This window comes from Chiroxiphia lanceolata, chromosome 6 (assembly GCF_009829145.1).
Source record: "Chiroxiphia lanceolata isolate bChiLan1 chromosome 6, bChiLan1.pri, whole genome shotgun sequence".
Taxonomy (NCBI): Eukaryota; Metazoa; Chordata; class Aves; order Passeriformes; family Pipridae; genus Chiroxiphia; species Chiroxiphia lanceolata.
In genome coordinates this window covers 42,545,780-42,566,428 of record NC_045642.1, presented here as the reverse complement: position 1 = coordinate 42,566,428, position 20,649 = coordinate 42,545,780, and the positions used below count along the sequence as shown (strand labels likewise).

The 20,649-nt window shown below is 52.3% G+C and overlaps 1 protein-coding gene across 4 annotated transcripts in view; it reads right to left on the bottom strand.

Moving 5' to 3' along the window:
* Positions 1-20,649, bottom strand: part of TMEM63C (transmembrane protein 63C) — a 32,892-nt gene that overhangs the window by 2,193 nt on the left and 10,050 nt on the right. For 2 of the 4 annotated variants that reach the window (XM_032691352.1, XM_032691349.1), the window contains exons 2-23: positions 11,719-11,833; positions 11,223-11,443; positions 10,833-10,912; positions 9,615-9,702; positions 7,436-7,473; positions 6,874-7,016; positions 6,518-6,569; positions 5,967-6,075; positions 5,466-5,539; positions 5,281-5,361; positions 5,011-5,131; positions 4,759-4,892; positions 4,420-4,542; positions 3,737-3,890; positions 3,071-3,177; positions 2,167-2,253; positions 1,596-1,661; positions 1,315-1,477; positions 993-1,098; positions 626-793; positions 237-352; positions 2-73 (exon numbers count right to left, since the gene is read on the bottom strand). In XM_032691352.1, coding sequence (XP_032547243.1) covers positions 2-73; positions 237-352; positions 626-793; positions 993-1,098; positions 1,315-1,477; positions 1,596-1,661; positions 2,167-2,253; positions 3,071-3,177; positions 3,737-3,890; positions 4,420-4,542; positions 4,759-4,892; positions 5,011-5,131; positions 5,281-5,361; positions 5,466-5,539; positions 5,967-6,075; positions 6,518-6,569; positions 6,874-7,016; positions 7,436-7,473; positions 9,615-9,702; positions 10,833-10,912; positions 11,223-11,429 — 2,289 coding nt within the window. In that variant the 5' untranslated portion in view covers positions 11,430-11,443; positions 11,719-11,833. Of the gene's footprint in view, position 1; positions 74-236; positions 353-625; positions 794-992; positions 1,099-1,314; positions 1,478-1,595; positions 1,662-2,166; positions 2,254-3,070; positions 3,178-3,736; positions 3,891-4,419; positions 4,543-4,758; positions 4,893-5,010; positions 5,132-5,280; positions 5,362-5,465; positions 5,540-5,966; positions 6,076-6,517; positions 6,570-6,873; positions 7,017-7,435; positions 7,474-9,614; positions 9,703-10,832; positions 10,913-11,222; positions 11,444-11,718; positions 11,834-16,207; positions 16,371-20,649 lie in introns of those variants that run through there. The other 2 variants (XM_032691350.1, XM_032691351.1) reach the window with 2 other exon arrangements.

The following is a 20,649-nucleotide window of genomic DNA, read 5'->3' as shown; positions in this document are numbered from 1 at the left end:
CATTGGAGTTAGGGGTGGAGGAAACACTGCTCCGCTCCACGTCATTGAAGCTGCCCTCGGACTGGTCGGACATCTGAGGAGAGGGAGGCCAGGAGGAAATGGTGCTTTGGGAGTCCCAGCTTTGGCTGGGGACAGCCAAGTGCCGCCTCAGACTCCCCATGGCAAATGCACCCCGGAGATGCAAGGAGAGGATGCAGTGGGGTGAAGGAACAACGTGGGCAGCTGCCTGTGCTCACCTGGTAGCTGGAGGGTTTCCGTGGCTGCAGCTTCTTCAGGCAGAGGCCAAAGAAGGAGAAGATGATGCAGGAGAGGAGGACCACAAAAGTAAAGAGGGTGACAGGCCGGGTGGGACCTGGAGCACAGAGACACTGGGGCAGCACACGAGCCTCCAAGAACCTGCCACATGTCCAGCTGAGCCCCCGGCTGATGCCTGCTTTGTGTCTTACAATCTCTCTGCCCCCTACCCAAAACACTAGCTGACACCTCCCTCAGATGCCAGGTCTCCACACCACCATTCCCCTTCCCATCCTCCATGCCATGCCAAACTCAGGGGTGACACCAGTGGCTTGCCATCCCCAAGCATGACCCTCAGCAGTGGCAGGGTGCAGCCCCGAACTCTCCCTACCGAGGCGCAGGACAGAGAAGAAGAGCAGCCAGAACATGCAGAGGATGGGGGCCACCACAACCTGGCTGATGGCGGCCACGTGGAGGCGCTGGTTCAGCTTGGTGGGGATGTACACGTAGTAAATGTTGTACCGGTCAACCATGTGCTTGAGCAGCATGTAGAGCAACCCTGGTGGGACAAGAGGGGCCATTTGGGAGGAAGGAAATGGGGACAGCCAGGTCACAGGGAGAGCAGGCAGGCCCTGGGGATGATGCCCAAGAGTGCCCTCCTGTACCAGGCAGGAAGCTTGCACTCAAATGCGCCTGCTGGTGGTTGGGACAGGTTGTTCTTGGTGCGGCTGGGACCATGGGCATGGGATCACACTCACCGAAGGGGACGATGATAGGGCAGGTGATGCTGTAGGTCATGACAACAGAGAAGATACAGCAGGTCCAGGCGTACTCTAGTCCAAACTGGAACTGGTAGGCTTGGCTCTGGGGCACAACCAACAGTCATTACTGCCTCTGCAAAGGCTTCACCTGCCTTTGTACCCTGGCTTACAGGATTGCCTCATCCCCATTAGCCCCCAAAGGGAATCCTGAAGAAGTCCCCACAAGCATCTCCACAGGACCATGACAGCCTGAGTTTGCAGCAGCGTGTCTTGCTGTGCTGGGGGTTGTGCAGGCTCAGATGTGACCAGAACCACATACCCGTTTGACATGGAGCCGTTCGGGCTCAGACTTGGCAAAGCAGAGGCGGGCAGTGTAGACAAGAAGGCCTGGGATGCGCAGCAGCTCCATGGCTGTCCCAATTAGGCTGGAGGTGACCACATAGTTTACAAAGAAAGCGCCGTTGTCTGGGAGGAAAACACACCTGTCCCAGGGACAGACAGCGTGAGAGAATGCTCAGGCAGGCAGCCAGGAGAGCTGCTGGGGGCTGACAACAGGTGCTCCCGCTTGCCTGGGAAGTTTGGGAGCTTCCTGCTACTCACTGGAACTTGATTTCGGCTTCATCCAGAAAGTGGGTGTCAAAGAGCCAGCGGAAAAACAGGTCCAAGCTGGAGTGGAGAGAAGAGGAGCAGCTCAGAAAGAGGGGCAGCTGCAGAGCAATGTAGGGGACACACAGTGGGCATGTGCTTTCCCCTGCCCTGAAGGGCAAGACCCTACACTACCAGAACTCTGCCACACAAAACCACTGTGGAGTGGGTGCTTGCCTCCTGGACAGCCAGGATTGCTGTAGCTGGGGCTATGCAAATACCTGACCAGGTCCTTTCAGGGTCTGCTGAAGGGCTGGCCCCTAGCAGCAGCTCACCACCACCAGCACCCTTGGGTCAGCCGTGGCAAACTGGCATACTCTATGCCACTCCTCCACAGGGAAGCTCTGTCTGTGACCAGCTATGATCAGCTTGGCATTGCTAAAAGGTGTTTTTCTCCCCAGAGACTGCTGTGTCCCAGTGGCAGTGGGACAATAGCCCTTTGGGGCTGGCTTGCAGGGCTGAGGGGCCTGGATGTGATCCTGGCAGCTAGGGAGCAGGGAAAGCAGCATGGCAGGGTGGCCTGTACCTGCTCAGACCCAGCGAGGGCAGGATGATAACCATGAACACCAGGAAGAAGAAGCACTTGTGCATGGTAATCTGATTTTCACTTGACCTGCAGAGAGGGGAGAGAAGAACATTGTACTTTTCTGAGGAAAAGCAGCTGGTGGGGCAAGGGGCTGGGCTGGGTCTTGCTCTTCACCAAGGAGCTACTCCCAGCCCCAGAAAGGCATGTACACTTGTTCTGTGCATCTACTGGGTCCTTGAAAAGTATCTCCCAGGTCAGGGGGTGTCACCATGAGGAATCTGCTGTAGCGAAAGCTTTTGTATTCCAGCCTCTCACCTCCTTCATCCTTGCCCTCTCCTACCATTCCTGCTAGGGTAGACACCCGATAAGAGGCAGATGGGTGTATAGAATGGGTCCAGAAGCCCCCATTTCCCACAGGAAAAGGAAGGGAGCTGGTGACAAAGCACCTGCAAGGACTTTTTAGACCAGGCACAAAGGTTGGGGCCAGTAGGGGGTCAAGACAGAAGAGAGCACATGGTAGGAGCTGAGCAGTTTCCTCTACTAGGAGACTTTCAGCATTCTGAAGTCTTGGAAGGTTGGAAGCATGCCTGGGATGTGGCAAACAAGTCAGGATCATGGCCCTGCTGCTGCCAGTCCACCATCACATCACACCTTTCACAAACTTCTTCAGACCCATCTTAAAACCATCTGCCTTTGAGAGTAGCCTGGAAGCGTTCAGGACTATGGGAAGGAAATGGCTCCTTTGGGCATGGACTTGGGTCTTTTTCCATGGAGAGAAACACCTATGGAGCTCTGATGGGGTCTGTTGCTCCACTGCCTGCCTCCCTGCAGGTTGGGTCCCCCTTCCACTGAGGTTCCTCCCATCTGTGGCAGGACTGGGAACCGTGGGGGCCAGCCCCCTTACCTTGTCCAGTGAGACTCGAAGAATGCTGAGTAGTAGACAAGGAAGGGCAGGAAGACAGAGAAAGCCCAGAGCAGCAGCGTGGGGAAGAACTGGGTGATGATGGGGTTCTGTAGGAGGAGAGATGCCAGACACCCCTCAGGAGTCCACCAGAGCACAGCCATGCTGGAGATAGCTCCGTGGGCCTCCTGGCACAGGATGGTGTGTGCAGCAGGCAGGCCCCCCCTGAGCAGGGGCATTTGTTCCAGGAGAGAAGAGCTTGAGGCCAGCCAAAGGCACCACCATGTCAGGGGCCATGCTCTGAGCCCCAGTGCCCACCCAAAAGCTCATAGGTCAATGAGCAAGAAGGAGATGTGCTGCTGGCAGCTCCTAACATCTCCTAGAATTCTTCTCAGACCTTTCCTCATGCATGGACAGCAACCTGCCCACCCTCATGGACACCAGTACCAAAACAGGTTTGCACAGGTTCCCCAAGGCTCTGCCACTGGAAACACAAGGAGGGGATGGATGGCAACCAGAGGCATGACCACTCCTTGTCTCTCATCAATGCCCATCCCAGTGATGGCTTGTCTTCTTGGACCAGTGTAGAGCTGGTACCCTATCCCTCTCACAGACAAGCCTGGAAATGGTGACCCTTTAGGAAAATTGGCATGGGGTGCCAGGGACTACCTTGAGGCTCTCCACAGGGTGTGTGACATTGAACATGTCCATAGTGTTGACAATGATGGCTGGCGTGGTGAGGAAGAAGAGAAGGACGAACAGGCAGATATTAAGGAGGATGAATCGCACCCACCAGGATGTGCCACGGACTGACAAATTCTCCCTGTGAGAGGAAAACACGAACTGGACATGATGTAGAAGAAAAGCCACATGTCCTGGGCCTCCCAACATAGCTTCACAAAGCTCTGCCTCCTGCTATCCACACCAGCCATTCTGGCAGACACTGTTCTGAGCTCACCCTCTTCCTCTCCCAATGCTGCTGTGCTGTCACTTGTAGAGCCCCCTGGACCAGAGAATAGCCACAGAGGAGGTCTGTACCACCAGGGGGCTTTGGAGTCAACCTGGAGAAATTGGAGTCTGGCCATCACCCCAAACTTCAGCTGGCTGAGCCCTGCCTTGGGGTGATGACCCCTGTCACTCCTGCTGACTTCTGCTATGGCAACAGGAGGGACTGTCAGCTCCTGCCACCCTGGGAAAGTGTTCTGTAGATATGGACACATATCTATATTCTTTCTTACAGCTATATGGGCTCCCTATAGCTATGGGCACGGGCTCCTTATAGCTATGGGCGTGGGTCCCCACCACATCTGCTCGCTCCCGCTTCCTCCCTCCCTCCAGCCACGGGGGTTCACCAGATGATATCGCTGGGTGCAGGGGCATAGCGAACGCCCCAGTGGTGAGACTTGACCACGGTGGTGACAGAGGATTGCTGGGGGTGCTTGCGGCAGTGGATGCGGCTGTAGTCCTTCAAAATCCTGCAGGAGCAGGGAGCCAGGGGTCAGGTCTCAGTTCTTGTGAGACCCTTCCCGCAGTCCCAACAGGGCGGCTGTCTGTAGATGGCAGAGGTACAGACGAGACAGACCCACTGCCTGGCTTTGGCTGGAAAAGCCAGCAAGGTGCCCCAGTTTCCTAGCAGTGGTGGCCACCAGACTGCGGGATATCCCCGCATCTGTTGCATGAGGGGCACTCACACAGCTGTCATCCGCTCATCCTGGAAGGTGACGAAGGCCATGTCCAGCCGCTTGAGCGTGATGCGGTTGCGTTCAGCATTGAACTCATCTGTGAGCTTCTCCTCCAGCTCCCCATAGTACTGCTCAGCATCCACCTGCAGGAGCAGCCGGAGTTCTGCTGTGCTTGCTGAGTTGGGGCACAGGCAAGCTGCCATGCTCTGCCTTGCCTGTGGTACGTGTGTGCTGCTTGCAGCCCTGCCCGTACCCTCCTACCTGCTCAAAGCCACAGAAGCGGCAGCAGAAGATGTGGGCACAGGGGTGGGTTTTGATCATGATCTTCCCCTCTTTCTGCGCCTTGGTGGTGAAGTAAAGCCGCCCCTTCATTGCCTTGCGCCTGCCAGGAAGCCAGTAGGGGTGAAGGTCATGTGGGGAGTGGTGGGGAGTGGCAGACATACAAAGAGAAACACAGCCTGGGGCCCCTGACATGGTGGGTGGGAGTGGTACACCCACCCACAGAGGCAATGTGGACGTGCAAGCACTCACCTCTCTGCATCCAGCTTCATCAGCTTGCGCACGTCAAAGCAAAACTGGACGTTGGTGATGGTGCAGCTGGGATAAGCCTCACTGAAAGCACAGGGACATGTTGGCACCAGGAGCCAGGGCATGGAGATAGCCCTTGCCACCTGCCTGCCACTCACGCAGCGAGGCTGTGGCACACCGCTACTCACTGGAAATGCTTGATGATAAGGGAAGGGTCTGTGATCTCCTTGGGGATGTGGGTAACCATCAGTGTCCGGGCGACCTGGGTGAGGAGAAGGGGCAGAGGGGGTGGGTGTACAGGGGATCTGTGGGACACATCACTGCTATTCTGCTCATCCAGCAGTGAGCTGGGGCACCGACTGTCACCCCCAGGTCAGTCAGCACAGGATTCCTCAATGCCTCATCCCAAACCCTAGGGGCATAGCCAGACAATGTCATACCCCAGATGGATGGAGACAGCATAGCTTCAGTCTCAAGAGACAAGACAGCAAGAGAGAGAGAGAGATCTGTCCCCAGGCTGTCAGACTTTCTCCAGAAGATGGCAAAAACCAGCTACATCTTTTCCTGCCTGCCCAGTCCCAGGCTGTTTCTAAAGCTCTCCCTACCTACTGGGACCAGCATTTGTGCAATGCAAAAAGTTGTCCATTAGCGCTGAAAAAGGCAAGGCTGGAAGAGGGGTGGTTGCTCACCTTCTCGTTCTCTCTGTATTCTAGGTGGACAGAGTGGTGAGCCATGCAAAGAATGGTGAGGATGAAATAGATGAGGGCGAAAATGCTGTGCAGCCACAGGAGACGGTCTCTGGAAGAGGGAAAGAGGGGATCAGAGAGAGCTGTGGTGAGCACATGGCATGGGACAAGCCTGGCACCCGGCACCTCACCCATGGCCCACCCCTTTCACCCAGCAGGACCTCCCTGTGCCAGTTGTCAGACCCCCAACCCCAGGGATTAGAGGGGCAGCACCCAGGGTATAGGCTGAGATACTAGAGAAATGAGGCCATGCAGCCCCGAGAGCACTTCTACCACCAGTGGAGTGCAATGAGCAGAACCAGTGTGTTGGCTGCAGTGGCTGTGCTTGTGCATGGCGCAGAGAGACACAGGTGCTACTGTGAGCGGCGTGCTGTTCACATGGACCTCTGCCTGTCCCCAGCACGGGGTTGTGGTAAGTGCTGTGCCTGTGTGCTCCCAGCAATGCCCACCACAGCACCAGAACACACAGCTCCCCTGCATGTGGGAGCACCTACTGTGTTGGGATGTTGGCGATGGTTGTCCGGCCAAAGTGGGTGGGATTGTGTCCTGCCGAGGAAGAGGAGAAGCAGAAGGTTAAGGGAAATCAGTACAACGTGCATGTCCGTGTTTGCAGTTAGTGGCTCTGGTCTTTGCTCCCTCCTTTTCCATCTCCCAGGTCCCCGCCAAGTCCTCACTGCCCTGAACTTCCCTGTCTCTTGTGTTCCTCTGTCCCCCAGCTGATGGTGGGTTCCTGCTCCCTTGAGGGCTTCTGACAGAGGGGTTCTTCTGCCTTTTGTCCCAGAGGCACAGTGCTTGCCCCAAGTCTGGGAAGCTTGTACAACACTCCTTCCGTAACTAGGGAAGCACCTACCAAGGAGATCCCCTGAGAAGTTGACGGGCAGGATGACAGCCACGGAGAGCACACAGACCAGCATCAGCAGGACCAGGAGGTGCCGCTGGAAGGAGAGGTAGGTGGTGGCATCGATTCCACACTTGCTCTGAATCTCCTCGTCCCTGGGGAGAGGCAGGTGGGGATGAGTGCTGGTGGTTCCTCCCCACCACCTCCCACCACAGGAACTCTGACTGCTCCAGTCTCCAACAGCCCATACCAACTCATGGCATCCTGCCTATGGCACAAACGATTTAGGTACAGAAGGAATGAGGGACAGAAGCAGCACTTTGGCTGCCATCTCATTACAGGACTGGTTCCTACCACAAGAGGTTGAAGCCCTTTTCTTTGGGATAGGATCTAGAGGCCAGGGGAAACGCGGAGGTGAACCCTCTGCTCTCTCTTCAGCGTGGATGTTTTAAGAGGGCTCTCCTCTGCTGCTGGTCCCAGCAGCTCCGGGTGATGGGCTACCACCTGTGGACACCAGCTTCCCAGGGGTGGGTAGCAGTGGGGCATGGCCATAATGCCAAGGACACACACTTACTTCATTTGGTAGATAGAAATGAGCCAGGAGCAGAATCCCTAGAAGGAAAAATAGTCAGGATGAGATGAAGGCAACCAACCCCACCTCTCCAGCAAGGAGCTGGGGCACAACATATGCTGAAGATACAGAGCTGGTGCAGTGCCTATGGCCAGGGAGATAAGCAAATGGAGGCAGTGCCCAAGGCAGCTCAGTGATGCTCAGCTCAGTGGCAAAGGCAGCTGCCTTGGGAAGAGCAGGAAAAACACAGCCCAAAGAGCTGGTGGGAAGCTGAGCACAACCTCTCTTGAAGGTGATGAGAGTCCTGAGGGACCATGCAACCTTCCTGAAAGTGGTGATAAGAGAATTCCTGTGAGTGGGAGCTGGGGGTCTGCTGGGGCAGGAGTGTAGATGGACAAGGAAGTCTCCCTGCAAACATCAACCAAAGGTTATGGCTGTCAGGTGCATATTTCTGGCTGCAGAAGGATTTGCAGAGAAAGCTGAAGTCAAGCACTAACCCATTGTCCCAGGGGTGACTTCCTGGACCTCAGTTTCCTCTGAATATTACGGAGCATCTCTGTAACAGGCTCCTGGCTCCCAGCAGCTCCCTCCTCTGCCCCTTTCCTGACAGTCCCTAACATGCAAGCACTTTTTTGACCACTACCAAGCGCTGAGCCAGCACTGCTATAAAGTGATACTGGACAACCTAAGTTCTTGTGTAATAGCTTATTCCCTGTCACCATGTATGCAATATTAGGGGGTTTTCTCCCCTACACATTATTTTCCATTGTACAAACACTAGCGTTCATGCAAGTTCAAGGTGCCTCTGCAGTCCTCCTGGTCATGGCCGTACCAAATAGCACTCAGCCATCTGGCCTCTTCACTTCACCACTTTCTGAAGGATTTACAGAATCACAGAATTGTAAGACTGGAAAAGACCCCTAAAATCATTGAACTATTAACCCAGCACTGCCAAGTTCACCACTAAACCATGGCCCTAAGTGCAGCCTTTAAAATACCTCTAGGAATGGTGATTTCACTACTTCCCTGGGCAACCTGCTCCAGTATCAACCTTTCAGTGAAGAATTTTTTACTAATATCCAATCTTAATGTACCCTGGTACAACTTGAAGCCATTTAGTTCTGTCTCTTGCTACCTGGGAGAAGAGATCGTCCCCCACCTGTGCGGGTGAGCTTGCACTGGAACAGGTTGCCCAGAGAGGTTGTGGAGTCTCTTTTACTGGAGTTATTCAAGAACCATCTTGATACAATCCTGTGCCATGTGCTCTAGGATGACCCTGCTTGAGTAGGGAGGTTGGACCAGATGGCTCACTTTGGTCCCTTCCAGCCTTACCCATTCTGTGATTTTGTGATTCTGTACTTGCTTTCATGCTCTCTACAAACTTCTCCACAAAACTGCTCTTCTTCCCTCTTAGTGTACTTTACATCTAACCTGGCAGAGATGAGATTTTTCCTCATTTGTGAACAGTTCAACTTTTTAAAGGATGTCTTCTTACTTCTAATAATCTCCCTTAATCTGCTCTTCAGAGTAATGGCTTTCCCTGTGATCTTTCTCACTTATTTTTTGATGAGCAATATACATTTGCCTAGAGCATCTGTTACAGAGGCTTTAAACAGGTCTCCTGCCACCTGCAAGGGTCTTGCTTGTTTTGCTCCTTTCCTGCCTAGTTTTTTTTAATAAGTCATGTCATTTTTTTCATAGTCACACCAGTGACTGACTTTTGAGCTTTTGCTCAAAAAAGAAAGAGGCAGTAAAATGTGTCCATCTGTGTTTGTTTCCAGCAAAGCCTGGTATGCCCCTGGTGTGATAGAGAAACAAAAGGTTGCTTTAAAGCCCCAGCATTCAACTGTGCTGGCAGAGGAGGAAATGTGGTGCAGGGGACTCTGTCCTGATGGTTGAGAAAGATCCCTGCAGGCATGCAGCACGGCTTTGGCCATGCATCCAATTAGGTTCCCACAGGTGCAAGGACAGCCATGCAACTAGGAGATGCTTGCCCTGATGGGAGCATCCCCTCAGAACTGCCATTCAAGATATATGCCTCAAAAGAATCCAGGACAAAGAAACCCTTCAGGTTCAATTTCTCCTATTTAACTTCTGACCTGGGTTTCTGATAAAGAACAGGACAGCCTGGGCCAGGACAAGCCCAGTCCAAGCTCCCACTGCCACAGCCACTGGCACTCACCACATCCTTGTTGTCGGCATCCAGGGGGCTGCTTTCTGACGGGGACTTCTCCTTCTCGCTCTGCTCTCCATAGAAAAGCGAGGTCAGACTTTGCAGTGAGGGGGGAAGAGGAGCGGTGAGGCAGAAGAGAAGCAACAGAGAGAAGAAAATAAGTACCCTTGGAGAAGTTCTCTCCTAGGAGAGCAGCGCAGGAAATGCCTCCCCCCCTCCCTGCATCCTGCACTGGGGCTGGACCAGTGACTACAACTGGGCTTGGGACAGAGGGGTTGCATCTTGCTGCCTCTGTGCTGACAAGTCTCCACAGCTTCTCCGTGGCCCTGATCCATGATGGGGTGGCTCACAGAGAATTAGCCTTAGCTCCAGCATAAGGGCCTGCTAAAACAGATATTTTCTATTCCACTGTTTTCTGACATCTCAAACGGTTTTACAGTAAAAAGAAATGTAATCAAAACTTGCATTTTAAGTCTTGATTGCCCTTGATCTCCCCAGTGAAGGGAAACATCACCTGTCCATCGCCTGACTCAGCTCCAGAGTCCAAGGCCAAGAGGAGCTGGAGAAGTGAGAAGGCAGGAGTGGGCTGGTGTTTGTTCTTGCGGGCTGCCCAGCCTTAGAGACCCCACCTGTGTGCACCTGCCTGTGCAAAGGAAGATGCTTTGCTGCCCAGGGTGAGCCGTGCTCTGGCAGGCAGGCAGTTGTGGGAAGCACAGCCCACCTGGAAATCTCGTCTGGCCTCTACTTTTACTAGAACACTGCTAATTTTTGTGGGATTCTGCAACTGGCCCAAATGACAGGCCAGGCAAGTTGTGTAGGTATGTGAGGAACAGTATTATAGCTGTGTGTCTCCCTCTGCCCCCTCCACCAGCCTGTCTTGCTCATCCCAAGAGAGTGGCAGGAGAAGAGGCAGTGGCTCAGTCCCCACTCAGTAGCAGCTGTTGGGCTTCTGTCCTTCCCAGGACAGTGCCCTCAATGGCACCCAGAGCACTGTCACCAAATGCTACCAGCAAGAGCGAATGAAAGCTCGTCCAGGCTTTCCCTATCCCTGCAGCAGATGGTGCCTGTGTCTCCATGGGCAAGGACAGCCAGGCCATTCCCAGTGGGGAGGAGGGACAGGAACGCCTGCTGAACTTCTCTGTGTGCCATCCTGCAGTGCTGGCCTTCCTTCCAGCCCTCTTGAAGAGAATGGAGCCATCACCCACACTGGCTTTGCATCCTCCTCACCTATCATTGTCCATCAGCAGCGCCAGGCGCCCGTAGTCCCAAGCTGCTTTCCGAAGACAGGAGAAGATCAGAAGGAGAAGCTGAAAGAAGAAAGAGGAGACCCCATGAGACCTTCTCACATCCCTCCTTTCTGCTTTCTCACCCATGAGCCCAAGCTCGTGCAAACTCTTGCCTCAAGCCGAACTGTTCCTGCTCTGTGATCTCACCACTGCTGCCCAAGTGCTCCCTGCTGCCCATCAATGATGTGGGCAAAGCCTTTGGTCCCTTGCACTCACTCCCATTCCCCCAGTCAGCTGTATGCACTGGTGCATGGGCTGCACTTGTGTGTGGTTGTCAGAGCACCCAGGAGCTGCAGTGCTGGTAGAAATGGTACCCTCCTGGCCCACTCACCAGCCAGAGGATGAAGTTGATGGCAAGCACAGTGGGCACTCCCCCGAAGGGCAGCCCTTCCAGGACAGTGCTGCGGGAGCGGGCACTGAAGCATTGCTCCTCTGTGCTGTTCACCGGGGCATCCAAGAAGATGAGCACATCCAGCGAGGTGGGGGCGACACCATCAGGTGCCGGCTCCACTGAGTACACGCTCTCCATCAGCGCCATTGTGGGGTCTCACCCTGCAACACAGAGGCAGGGGTATGGATGGAGAAGCTTTTGCTTGAAAAGGGGCCATGGCTCTTCCAGGTCTCCTCCATCAAAGTCTGAGGAGTTCACTAAGAGTAGGGCAGGGAGAGGACTGGCTGGTGACCTTGGAGCATCCCCAGTCCCAGTATCTCCCAGGCAGTGGCCGTGGGACACAGGGCAGGAGGTGTTGCTGAAGAAATCTCACAGCTACTTCCTGCCCTTTCCCCACCCCATGAAACCCCATGCTATTTGGTTGTCTTTGTCATACCTGAGACAGGTCTCTCACCACCTCTGCCCCTCAGTCCTGGAAGCTGGGCTGAGTCATGGCCACCCCAGTGCAGTCAACAGGCAGGAATGAGAAGCTGAAGCATCTGCTTGAATTTCTGAGAAAAAGAGCAATGATGATGTTAACAACTCAGCTGCTGGGCTGCACTTGCTTCTCTCCCCATAGCCAGATATCTACTGCCTATGGAATATCCCTAAGCCTTCTGTCCTCCTCTAGCATCACAACCGCCCTTTCAGCTTTCCACCTGAGCAGAACTGCTCCTTCCAAGGTATCATCTTCAGAAGAATTAGTTTCTCAAAACCCTAAATGCTAAGCTTCCCCCCCCACCTTCCCCAGGAGCTGATATCACAGGCTACAGTCCTCACTGATAGAAGACACTTCAAGGCCATTAATGGCCAAGACTGTGGCTTGTTTCCAAAACCTTTCCTACTACCATGCTTTAGGTAGGCAAGGATCCTCTCCAAACATGTGGTACCTGGGAACCCTGGGAACAAGCACCCTACAGCAGCCAACATGGCTGTTACTCATGGGGATGCCACAGACCTGTGTGCCAGGACACTGATGAACAGCCGCTGCACTCACCAGAAGGACGACAGAAGAGGGAAGCAGCACAGCAAACACTAACAAACATGGGGTGGGGACAAGGGGGCCAGAGTCTCTTTTCCTCATATGCCTGTTGTGCCTCTGTGCCTTAGAGCCCCCCTGGGCACCTTCAGACAGCTGCTTCTGGTGCCTGGAGAGCTGTGCAGCCTTCAGAGGAGAACAACTATGTCTATGGTGAGACCAAGCACAGTCTTTGGAGGCCTTGAGCTGCCAAATACAATTTTGAAGTTGTCCTGGTCCTGAGCAAGGGCTTTTATTGGATTACCTCCAAGGGGGTCCTTCTAACCACAATTATTCTATATCCCTATTCTCAGGAACTTGTACTCCTGACAAGAACATCTTATGCCTTGCCTTGCAGACATGCTGGGCACAGTATATTATGGCCAATATATTGTGACCGGGGCAAAGGCCACATGAAAACTCAGAATGGTGTATTAACATGTACTCCTGTGAGCTTTGCATTCAAGTCACTGGGTATTCATTCCTCTCCTTCCTTTGTATCTATATTCCAGCCACAACTGGGACCCTGCTGCAGCCCCCGCAGTCACACAGACATCGGTGATCCCTGCTGGAAGATGCTTAAAGCCCACAAGGACAGGATTAAGAAATGGAGAACAATGCAAACAAAGACAGCTGGCACCTCCAGGGATCTGAAGATGTGAAGTGTTTATGGCAGTTTTTTCCACCAAGACCAAACAGGATCAACTCTTCTTCAACACCAAAGAAAACCTAATTGAGAGGTCCTTGGGGAGCACAGAGATAGCACACACAAAATGTCTTGGCTTAGAAAGGGGATCTTCCTGAGCTCTACACAGATTTGCTTTTGTTGGGAAACATTTACTTCTGCTGCGTCAGTGTGACAGATGGGAGACTACAGTAGCACGTGATTTTATATACACTGCTGTAACCTCAGCCTCTCTCTCTTAGACCATACAGTTTGCTGCTTGAGGAGATTAGTCCTGTCCTAAAGCTCCTGAGAAACCCAGACACCCCCACCCCACAGCTGAGCAGAGCAGGCAGGCTGAGTGTGCTGAGGCAGGAGCTGACACAGGTTATATGCCTAAGAGACTGACTCTCTTTGATCTCCTCATCCAGGGAAAGAAAAGGCTGAGGAAGAAGGAGGTTTTCAAACACAAGAGTTGACAAAAAAAAGGGTTCTGACAGTCTGGACACTGGGGATTCCCTAGGGATTCTCAACCCAAGCTCTCAAGAGGGCTGAAGAATTTAAGAACTACTCTTGGTGCCTGCAGTTTCCAAATTAAACACAAAAAAGATGATGACTTCTTTATTTTTTATTTTATTTTCTTAACTTCTGAAGTATAAATTTCATCCCAAAGAAAAATCTCCATTGGAAGTCTACAAGTGGCTGGGATGATTGGACCAAGGCTATGAGCCTAGAAGAGCCTGAGGCTCACCTCGTTCCAGGGTTAGGTTGGCATCTGATTATCTGCAGTACCCCCTACCGTGCATACGGTGCAGTGTCACCTGAGTCTTGGGCTTCAGTGTCTGCTACAGATCTGCCCATCCTGCCTACAGCATCTTCAGCTCTCCTCAGAGGTCCCTGGCCATATACACATTGATCTGGCCAGTCCATGGTATCTGGAGACATCACAGCCCACACTGGGACAGCTGAACATTAGTGTGACTCTCAAAAGAACTGCCAAGTCACCTGAGATATGCTGATACTTCTCTAAATACTTCTCTAGTCCCCAGTAGACGACTTGGGGCTGAAATACCATCACTGCATCCAGGTGTGAAGTGATGAATGGGCTGGCAAAGCCTCCCTGTGGTGCCCTCATTCATGGCCTGCCTCCCAGCCAAGGTTGGGAGTCCTGTACTTCAAGGGCCAGCATGGCTCCATCAGGATACAACCCCTGACAAGGGATCTCCAACAAGAGGAGACCTGTGGGAAATGAGTGGGCTACTCTGGCAAGTGGCAGCTGGCTTGCCTGCCTCCTGCTTGCCATCAGGCAACCACCTGGGCCACCAGGACTTCTGGCCAGGGTCTGCTCTTTGCTATGGAAATGCTCTCAATCTGTTCCTCGCAATGTGCATATCTCCCTTCCTCTCTCCCCTCCTCCTGTAAGCAGCAGAGCCATTGCCATCTGGCATTTTCAGCTGCTAAATAATTCACTGCCTTTTTGTTAACAAGGAGAGTGTGTCTTTGACCGACAGAGCTGTTAGACCTTCAGCAAATAAACAAAGAGACTCCTAGCAACTTCCAAGTCCCTTCTCTGCCACCACTGCTCCACCACCCAGCGGTAAGATCCTGAAGCTTGTTTCTAGGCACCGTTTTCACGCTTGTAGGAGGAACATCCTGTTGGAGGATGGCAGGGTGAGGGGGATTTTCACAGAGATCTGTACAAGTTGTCTTTCCCTATCAAGTCCTTGTTGCTATCCCCTTCCCCCAGTAGCAGATATTTTGCTCCTGGTGGCCAAAAGCAATGGGTTTCTCCTGGAGATGGTACGAGTATCTCCTGTTCCAAGCTCTCCCACCTCGAAATTTCCCAAATGCAAGCCTTCACCCTCCCAGCCCAACCAGTTCATCTCTCCACCTAGCACTGCTGTTTCAATATCAGACTGCAGAGAGAAATTTCTGCGGCAATGGATTTGTCATATACAGGATGGAAGAAGTCCTGTCAGAGATGGACTAGTGAAGAAAATGAAAACAGTTCAAATGTTATAGAAACCAAAGTTTTTAAGGTGGTTTAAACAGGTTTTAAAATGGCTTTTTACCTTTTTGCAGAGTCACTGTCTCCCTCTTCCCGACACCCCCTGTGAAGCTATTGTCTCCCATACAGAGTGTCCTGGGAAGGTGTCCTGAGGTGTTTCTCATTGGTCCTTTGTTAACCCCTTCCTATTGGCTGTTGACCCTTTACCTGATGGTTTTTTCTGTGTGACCCTGAACTTGTGATTGGTCCCCTTTTGACCCTCCTGAAAGCTTTATAAACCCCTACCCCACAATAAACTTCCTCTTTCGTCCGTCCCTCCCTGGTGGTCTGTGTGCTCCTTGCGGGGTCGCAGGGCCACGTGCTGGGGGGCAGGGGGAAGAGCATTCACCTCGCAGGTAATGGGCTAGCAGCCTAAGGCCTGGAGGTCTCCCCCATCCCACTAATCCGTCGTAAATTTCAGGAACAGAAGGTACCTGAAGACCCAGTCCAGCTCTTTCCCCTCTCTCTTAGGCACCTCCAAAGGAGCTCAAAGGAGCCATCATGTCATGCTCAGGCCTGTAACACAGTGTATCTCAGCTCCTCTGAGGCTGATGTTGAGATCACTCTCCTGCCCTTTCCCTGGTCCCTTCAACCCCAGATAACCAGAGAAACTTACCTCCAAATACCCAAACAAGTACTTTTCTAGACCATTTGTTACAGCTAAACTCACCTTTTATGGTGCTGCTCTTAGAAAAGTTTATACAAATTATATAGCTGCAGCATTACCATTAAAATAACTATTGGGAGCAACCAGCTCTAAAAGTAAATCATGTAGCTGCTCTAGATTCAACACATGCAGCAGAAACAGTGAGAGCAGATTTCTGCTCATGCGCACCAAGAACAGCTTGAGCTCAGACCTGCAGGACATGTTCAACCTCCCTCTGGTTGGACAGGTACATTTTTTGGTATACAGACCACAGCAACACTGCAGGTCACACTTGAAGTCACTGCTGAAACCACTAAGCTAAATTTTCACACCACACATTTTGCAGTATGCAGGTGACAACACTCTGTGATAGTATCTGAAAGGTTCAACCAAACTCACATCATTGCCAAAACAGTTCCTGTTCCCAGCTATGCCACTGCCATTGTGCTTTTCCCGATCTTAAGGGCCAAAGGAGGAAATACTGTTGCGAATAACAGAGCTGAGTGGGTACCTTCACCTCCAGAAGGCGTTGGGACAGCTTCCCGGTAGCTGTGTATGAGGCAGTGCCTCTAGATGCCAACCACAGACAGGTGTCCCTCATCAACCCTGTTCCGGAGAGCAACAGCAATGGACTAGTCAAGAAACACAAGAGTGGACAGGGTTGCAGTTGGGAAAATGAAGCAATAACATAAAGGCAGAAATTGCAATATATGATCTATCCATTATAGGTCTTAATTAGAGGAAAGATGCTAAAATAGGGTTAGCAAACATACAGAGCAATAGAGATAGGCACTCCTTTCTTCTCTTCTTGATGGCTGTGAATGGACAATGAGTGTACAAGATTTGTCATCAAAACCGATTTGCTGGATAATTTCTATGACGCATTTTCAGTGTATAAGGTTTGCTTTGAATATTCAGTGCCCTCTTTGTTTTGTTGATATACCAGCATATGTTTATTCTCTCTGGTTGGGTGGGCACTAATCCAGAGAATCAGATTTCCAATTAAAAATAAGGCATGTCTTAATTGCGAATACAATTTTTCAAGATTTGTCTTTCCCTTGAAGCATCCTGCCAGCAAACTCATTTGCTAGGGGATTCACGGACAGCTGGAGTAGCAAAACATCAAAACAAAGTCTTAGGAGCACTGAGATGACTAAGCTGAGCTTTCCAGCATGCCTACACACACCCAGCCTCAGTGTCCCACTCTGGCAGGGATAGGGTTAATGATTTTGGCTGGTGGGTGGGCAGCCAGAGCACAGGGCTGCTGATGGAGCAATCGGTGGCTGAACAAAACCAGCAGAAAAGCCAGGCTGAGGACCTAGACCATGCCTCCTAGAAAACAAGTGTCTGTGCTACCCGACTGCCTCTGCATCCTTCTTCCATCACAAGTCGATTTTGGCCAGGCTGCAGGAGGGGAAAACAAGGACCACTGTAACAGGGAGATCAGGTTCACGCCTTGGTGTGCACAGAACCAGGCAGGGAGGCAAACCTCCAGTGTCCCACCCTGCGGGACTGCAGTGACTGACCTTGCAGGACTGCAGCGAGAGGGCAGGACACCTGAGCCACTGCCACTGACTCAGCACGGCTAACCAAGTATCTCAGGATGGGAAAAGGCTCATCAACACCCTGCACTGAGCTCAGCACACACCCCAGCAAAGACAAATATGGAGCATGGTGACCTCTTATTTCTGTAGCTCAGTGCATGGCAGAACAGGCCACATTTGTCCCTAAGAGAGATGAGCTCAGAGGGGATGGGACCACAGACAGAGCCCTCCAAAAACCCACAGAAGTCCAAGGCTCCCTGACTCTCCCTTCACCCTTTCCTCTTAGATTCATGGCCTCCAGGTCCAAAAGGCAAAGAGAGGTTCTGGCTGCTCATGGCCTGTGAAGTGAGCACATGTGGGAAAGCAGCATCCCTGGGCACAGCTCTTTGCACCTGCTTCAGTATCCCCAGGAAAGGCACCTGTACAGGAGACCAACACCACTGTGACAGCGCTTTACCTCCCCTGGGGCTGTGACCACAGAGACTGGAGCCAGACCCTGCTGGGGAGCCAAGGTGCTGGATGCAGAGAGATTGATGGCACAGACTATTGGGGTGTCCTGTGCAGGGCCAGGAGTTGGACTCAATGATCCTTGTGGATCCCTTCCAGCTCAGCATATTCTATGATTCTACGACACCAACACTGGTGTGAATGCTGTGCCCACACCCTGCGAGGCCATGGCATAGGCAACCCACCAGCAGAAGACCCCATCCCATCACCAGTAGGACATGGGACATACACCAGCCTGTTCTGTTAGCCTGCTGGAAACCAGAATCATCTTCCAAACAAGGAGAACCAAGAGCAGCAACATGGCTGGTGGGTAATAGAGGCTGGGGTTAGTAGGGTTTGGAGGCAAAGGACCACTCTGCAGCAACAGATGACTCCTAACAGGTACAAAACACCTGCTCAAAGACTACTTTTGTCATTGCCAATGAAGATATGATACTCAGAGAGGCCAGGAGGACTCATGTTCTCATTGATCCCACTCCCTCCCCACCCATACCCACCACTCAATGAGTTCAATGAGTGTGAGTGCATGGCTGAGTGCATAAATCTGCTTAAAAATGGTGTAGATAAACTTCACCTCCACCAGAAAGCTCTGGCACTGCTCTCCCACTGAGAAGCACAAATGCCTGCCAGGCTCACTGCCAGCCAGGGCAGGAATGCAGGGGGAACAGCCAGCCCATGAGCCCACTCAGACCCTGGGGATGCAAAGTCCATGGCGAGGTTCTTCCCCTCAGTGGTGAGCCTGCCTTCGGCACTGCCACTCCTATCCCCAGTGCTTCACCATTCCCAACCTGTCCTGCCAACACTGTCCATATAAATAATGTAACCCATCAGGAGGCTGAGACTGATCCCATTTTGGGGAGCCAAGCAAGTTTTTCTCTGCTCAGGAGTCGTAGGTTGCCACTACCTTCAGGAAACCCTGTGCAGGGTCATGCTGCCCCAGGGACTCACCTGAAACCAATACAGCATTTGAGAGCCAAACCCTCCCCTGCCACGTCCCCCTGCAGTGGCTGCCACATCACCTCCAGCTATCTGTCCTTCCCTTCTTGCCCGGCACCACCATGTAGAGTGGGGTTTTGGCACTTGGACAGATGAAGCTCCATGAAGTTTTTGAAGGAGAAGACATTCCAGTCCCCAGCCTCCCTTGAGACTCTGTAGGACAAAATTCTGGCCTTCCTCTGTGGTACCAAACAGCCACCTACATAAGCCCCTTCTCCTCTGGGCCAAGCTGATTTGCTGCAGCGCTCCTCAGCACAAGTGTAAAGCCAAATCCCAGGCAACCGAGAGCAAATAGTGCTTACAGTGAGATCTACAGCCAGAGAGATTTGTTTAGGCCAGTGCGTGGGAGATGCTGTGCACAGAGCAGCTCTTCTCCAGCGCCTCCTCCACACATGTGCTAGCCAGCGGCTGCTGAAGCCAGCGCACTGAGATGGGGAAGGAAGAATCGGAGCGGAATTTATTCGTTCCACCCCCAGCCATTTTTGCCACAATTGACTAAGCTGCCACTGCAGGCTGGCTCTAACCTATGTTTGGTTTGCATTTCCATCTCCTGCTGTGCACACAGTGTGCTGAGCCCCTCACACCACACTTTGTGTGTGCAAGGCACCAAGCAAACATGAGCTGATGGGGCTGCAAGCTCCTAGGGCAGGCGCCCGTCACTCATTCTGTATCGTGCACCCTTGTCCTCTGATAACACTTAAATCAACACTCTTCAGCACAAAGGATTACGTGGGCCAAGTGCAGCCCAAGCAGAGGGTGGGGAGCTGCTGGGCTGCTAATAAGCAATGACTGGGAGCAGAAAGCCAGAAACAGCGGCCTTACAACAAAGATGGGACAGACTTTTAAATAGGGTCTGTAGTGATATGGTTTTAAACTAAAAGAGGGTAGATTCAGACTAGACATAAGAAAGAAATTTTCTGTGATGAGAATGGTGAAACACAGGCACAAATTGCACACAGAGGTGGTAGATACTCCATCCCTGGAAACATTCAAGGTCAGGCTGGACAGGGCTGCGAGCAACCTGGTCTAGTTGAAGATGTCCCTGCTCATTGCAGGGGGGTTGGACAACATGACACTTAAAGGTCCCTTCCATCCTAAACCTTTGTATGATACTATGAAAAAGCCAGGGCTGACGGTGGGGGATGGAGACCCAGGTAGCTCACAAGTGGGAAAGGGGCAGGGTATCATCCTGGGGTTTCCAGTTAGCATATACACATGCACATGCACTTCTGTTCAGAAAAACAGTACTTCAGGAAAACACTAACCCTGGTACCACCATATTCCTGCTCCAAGCTGGGACGCTGCATGCTCTTCATAGTCCTTAGAGCAACCTCTGCTCTTGTAGTTAATTAATGATGATACATGCAGATGAGGACACCTCCCAGCCCCTGCTGCCTTTGTGACTGAGGGCCATGGCAGCTGGCCCTAGGGAAGGGTTTGAGTTTCCCTGCAAAGGGTATCTCTGGGCTGCTTATTGCTTGTCAGCTCCAAGACCACAGTATGTGCCCACATACAGCCAGTCTCACAGAGGTAGCTCACATTTGGCCTTGAAGACTAGAGGAAGGCATCTCTCAGTATGGTTTCAACAGTGGTGGGATGGCTTCTTCTGCCACCCAGGTAACTGTTCTCACACAGAGGAGGATTTTAAGGCCTTTGTGAAGGAAAGTGCCACCTCCACTGGGAAAAACACTCCCTTGTGGAAACCTATATACAAACCAGGAGCAGCTGTGCCTTGGTCAGGGCCTGAAGCTGTCACTGTGAGTCACAGGCATCTTTCACAGTGCCACAAGATGCTAGGAGCACTGTGGTCCCTGGAGATGGGGGAAAAGACAGGATGAGATAATGAAAAAGCAGCTCTTTCCTGCCCAAGTCCCTTCCATTGTTTGGGGAGCAGGGAGCTGTGGAA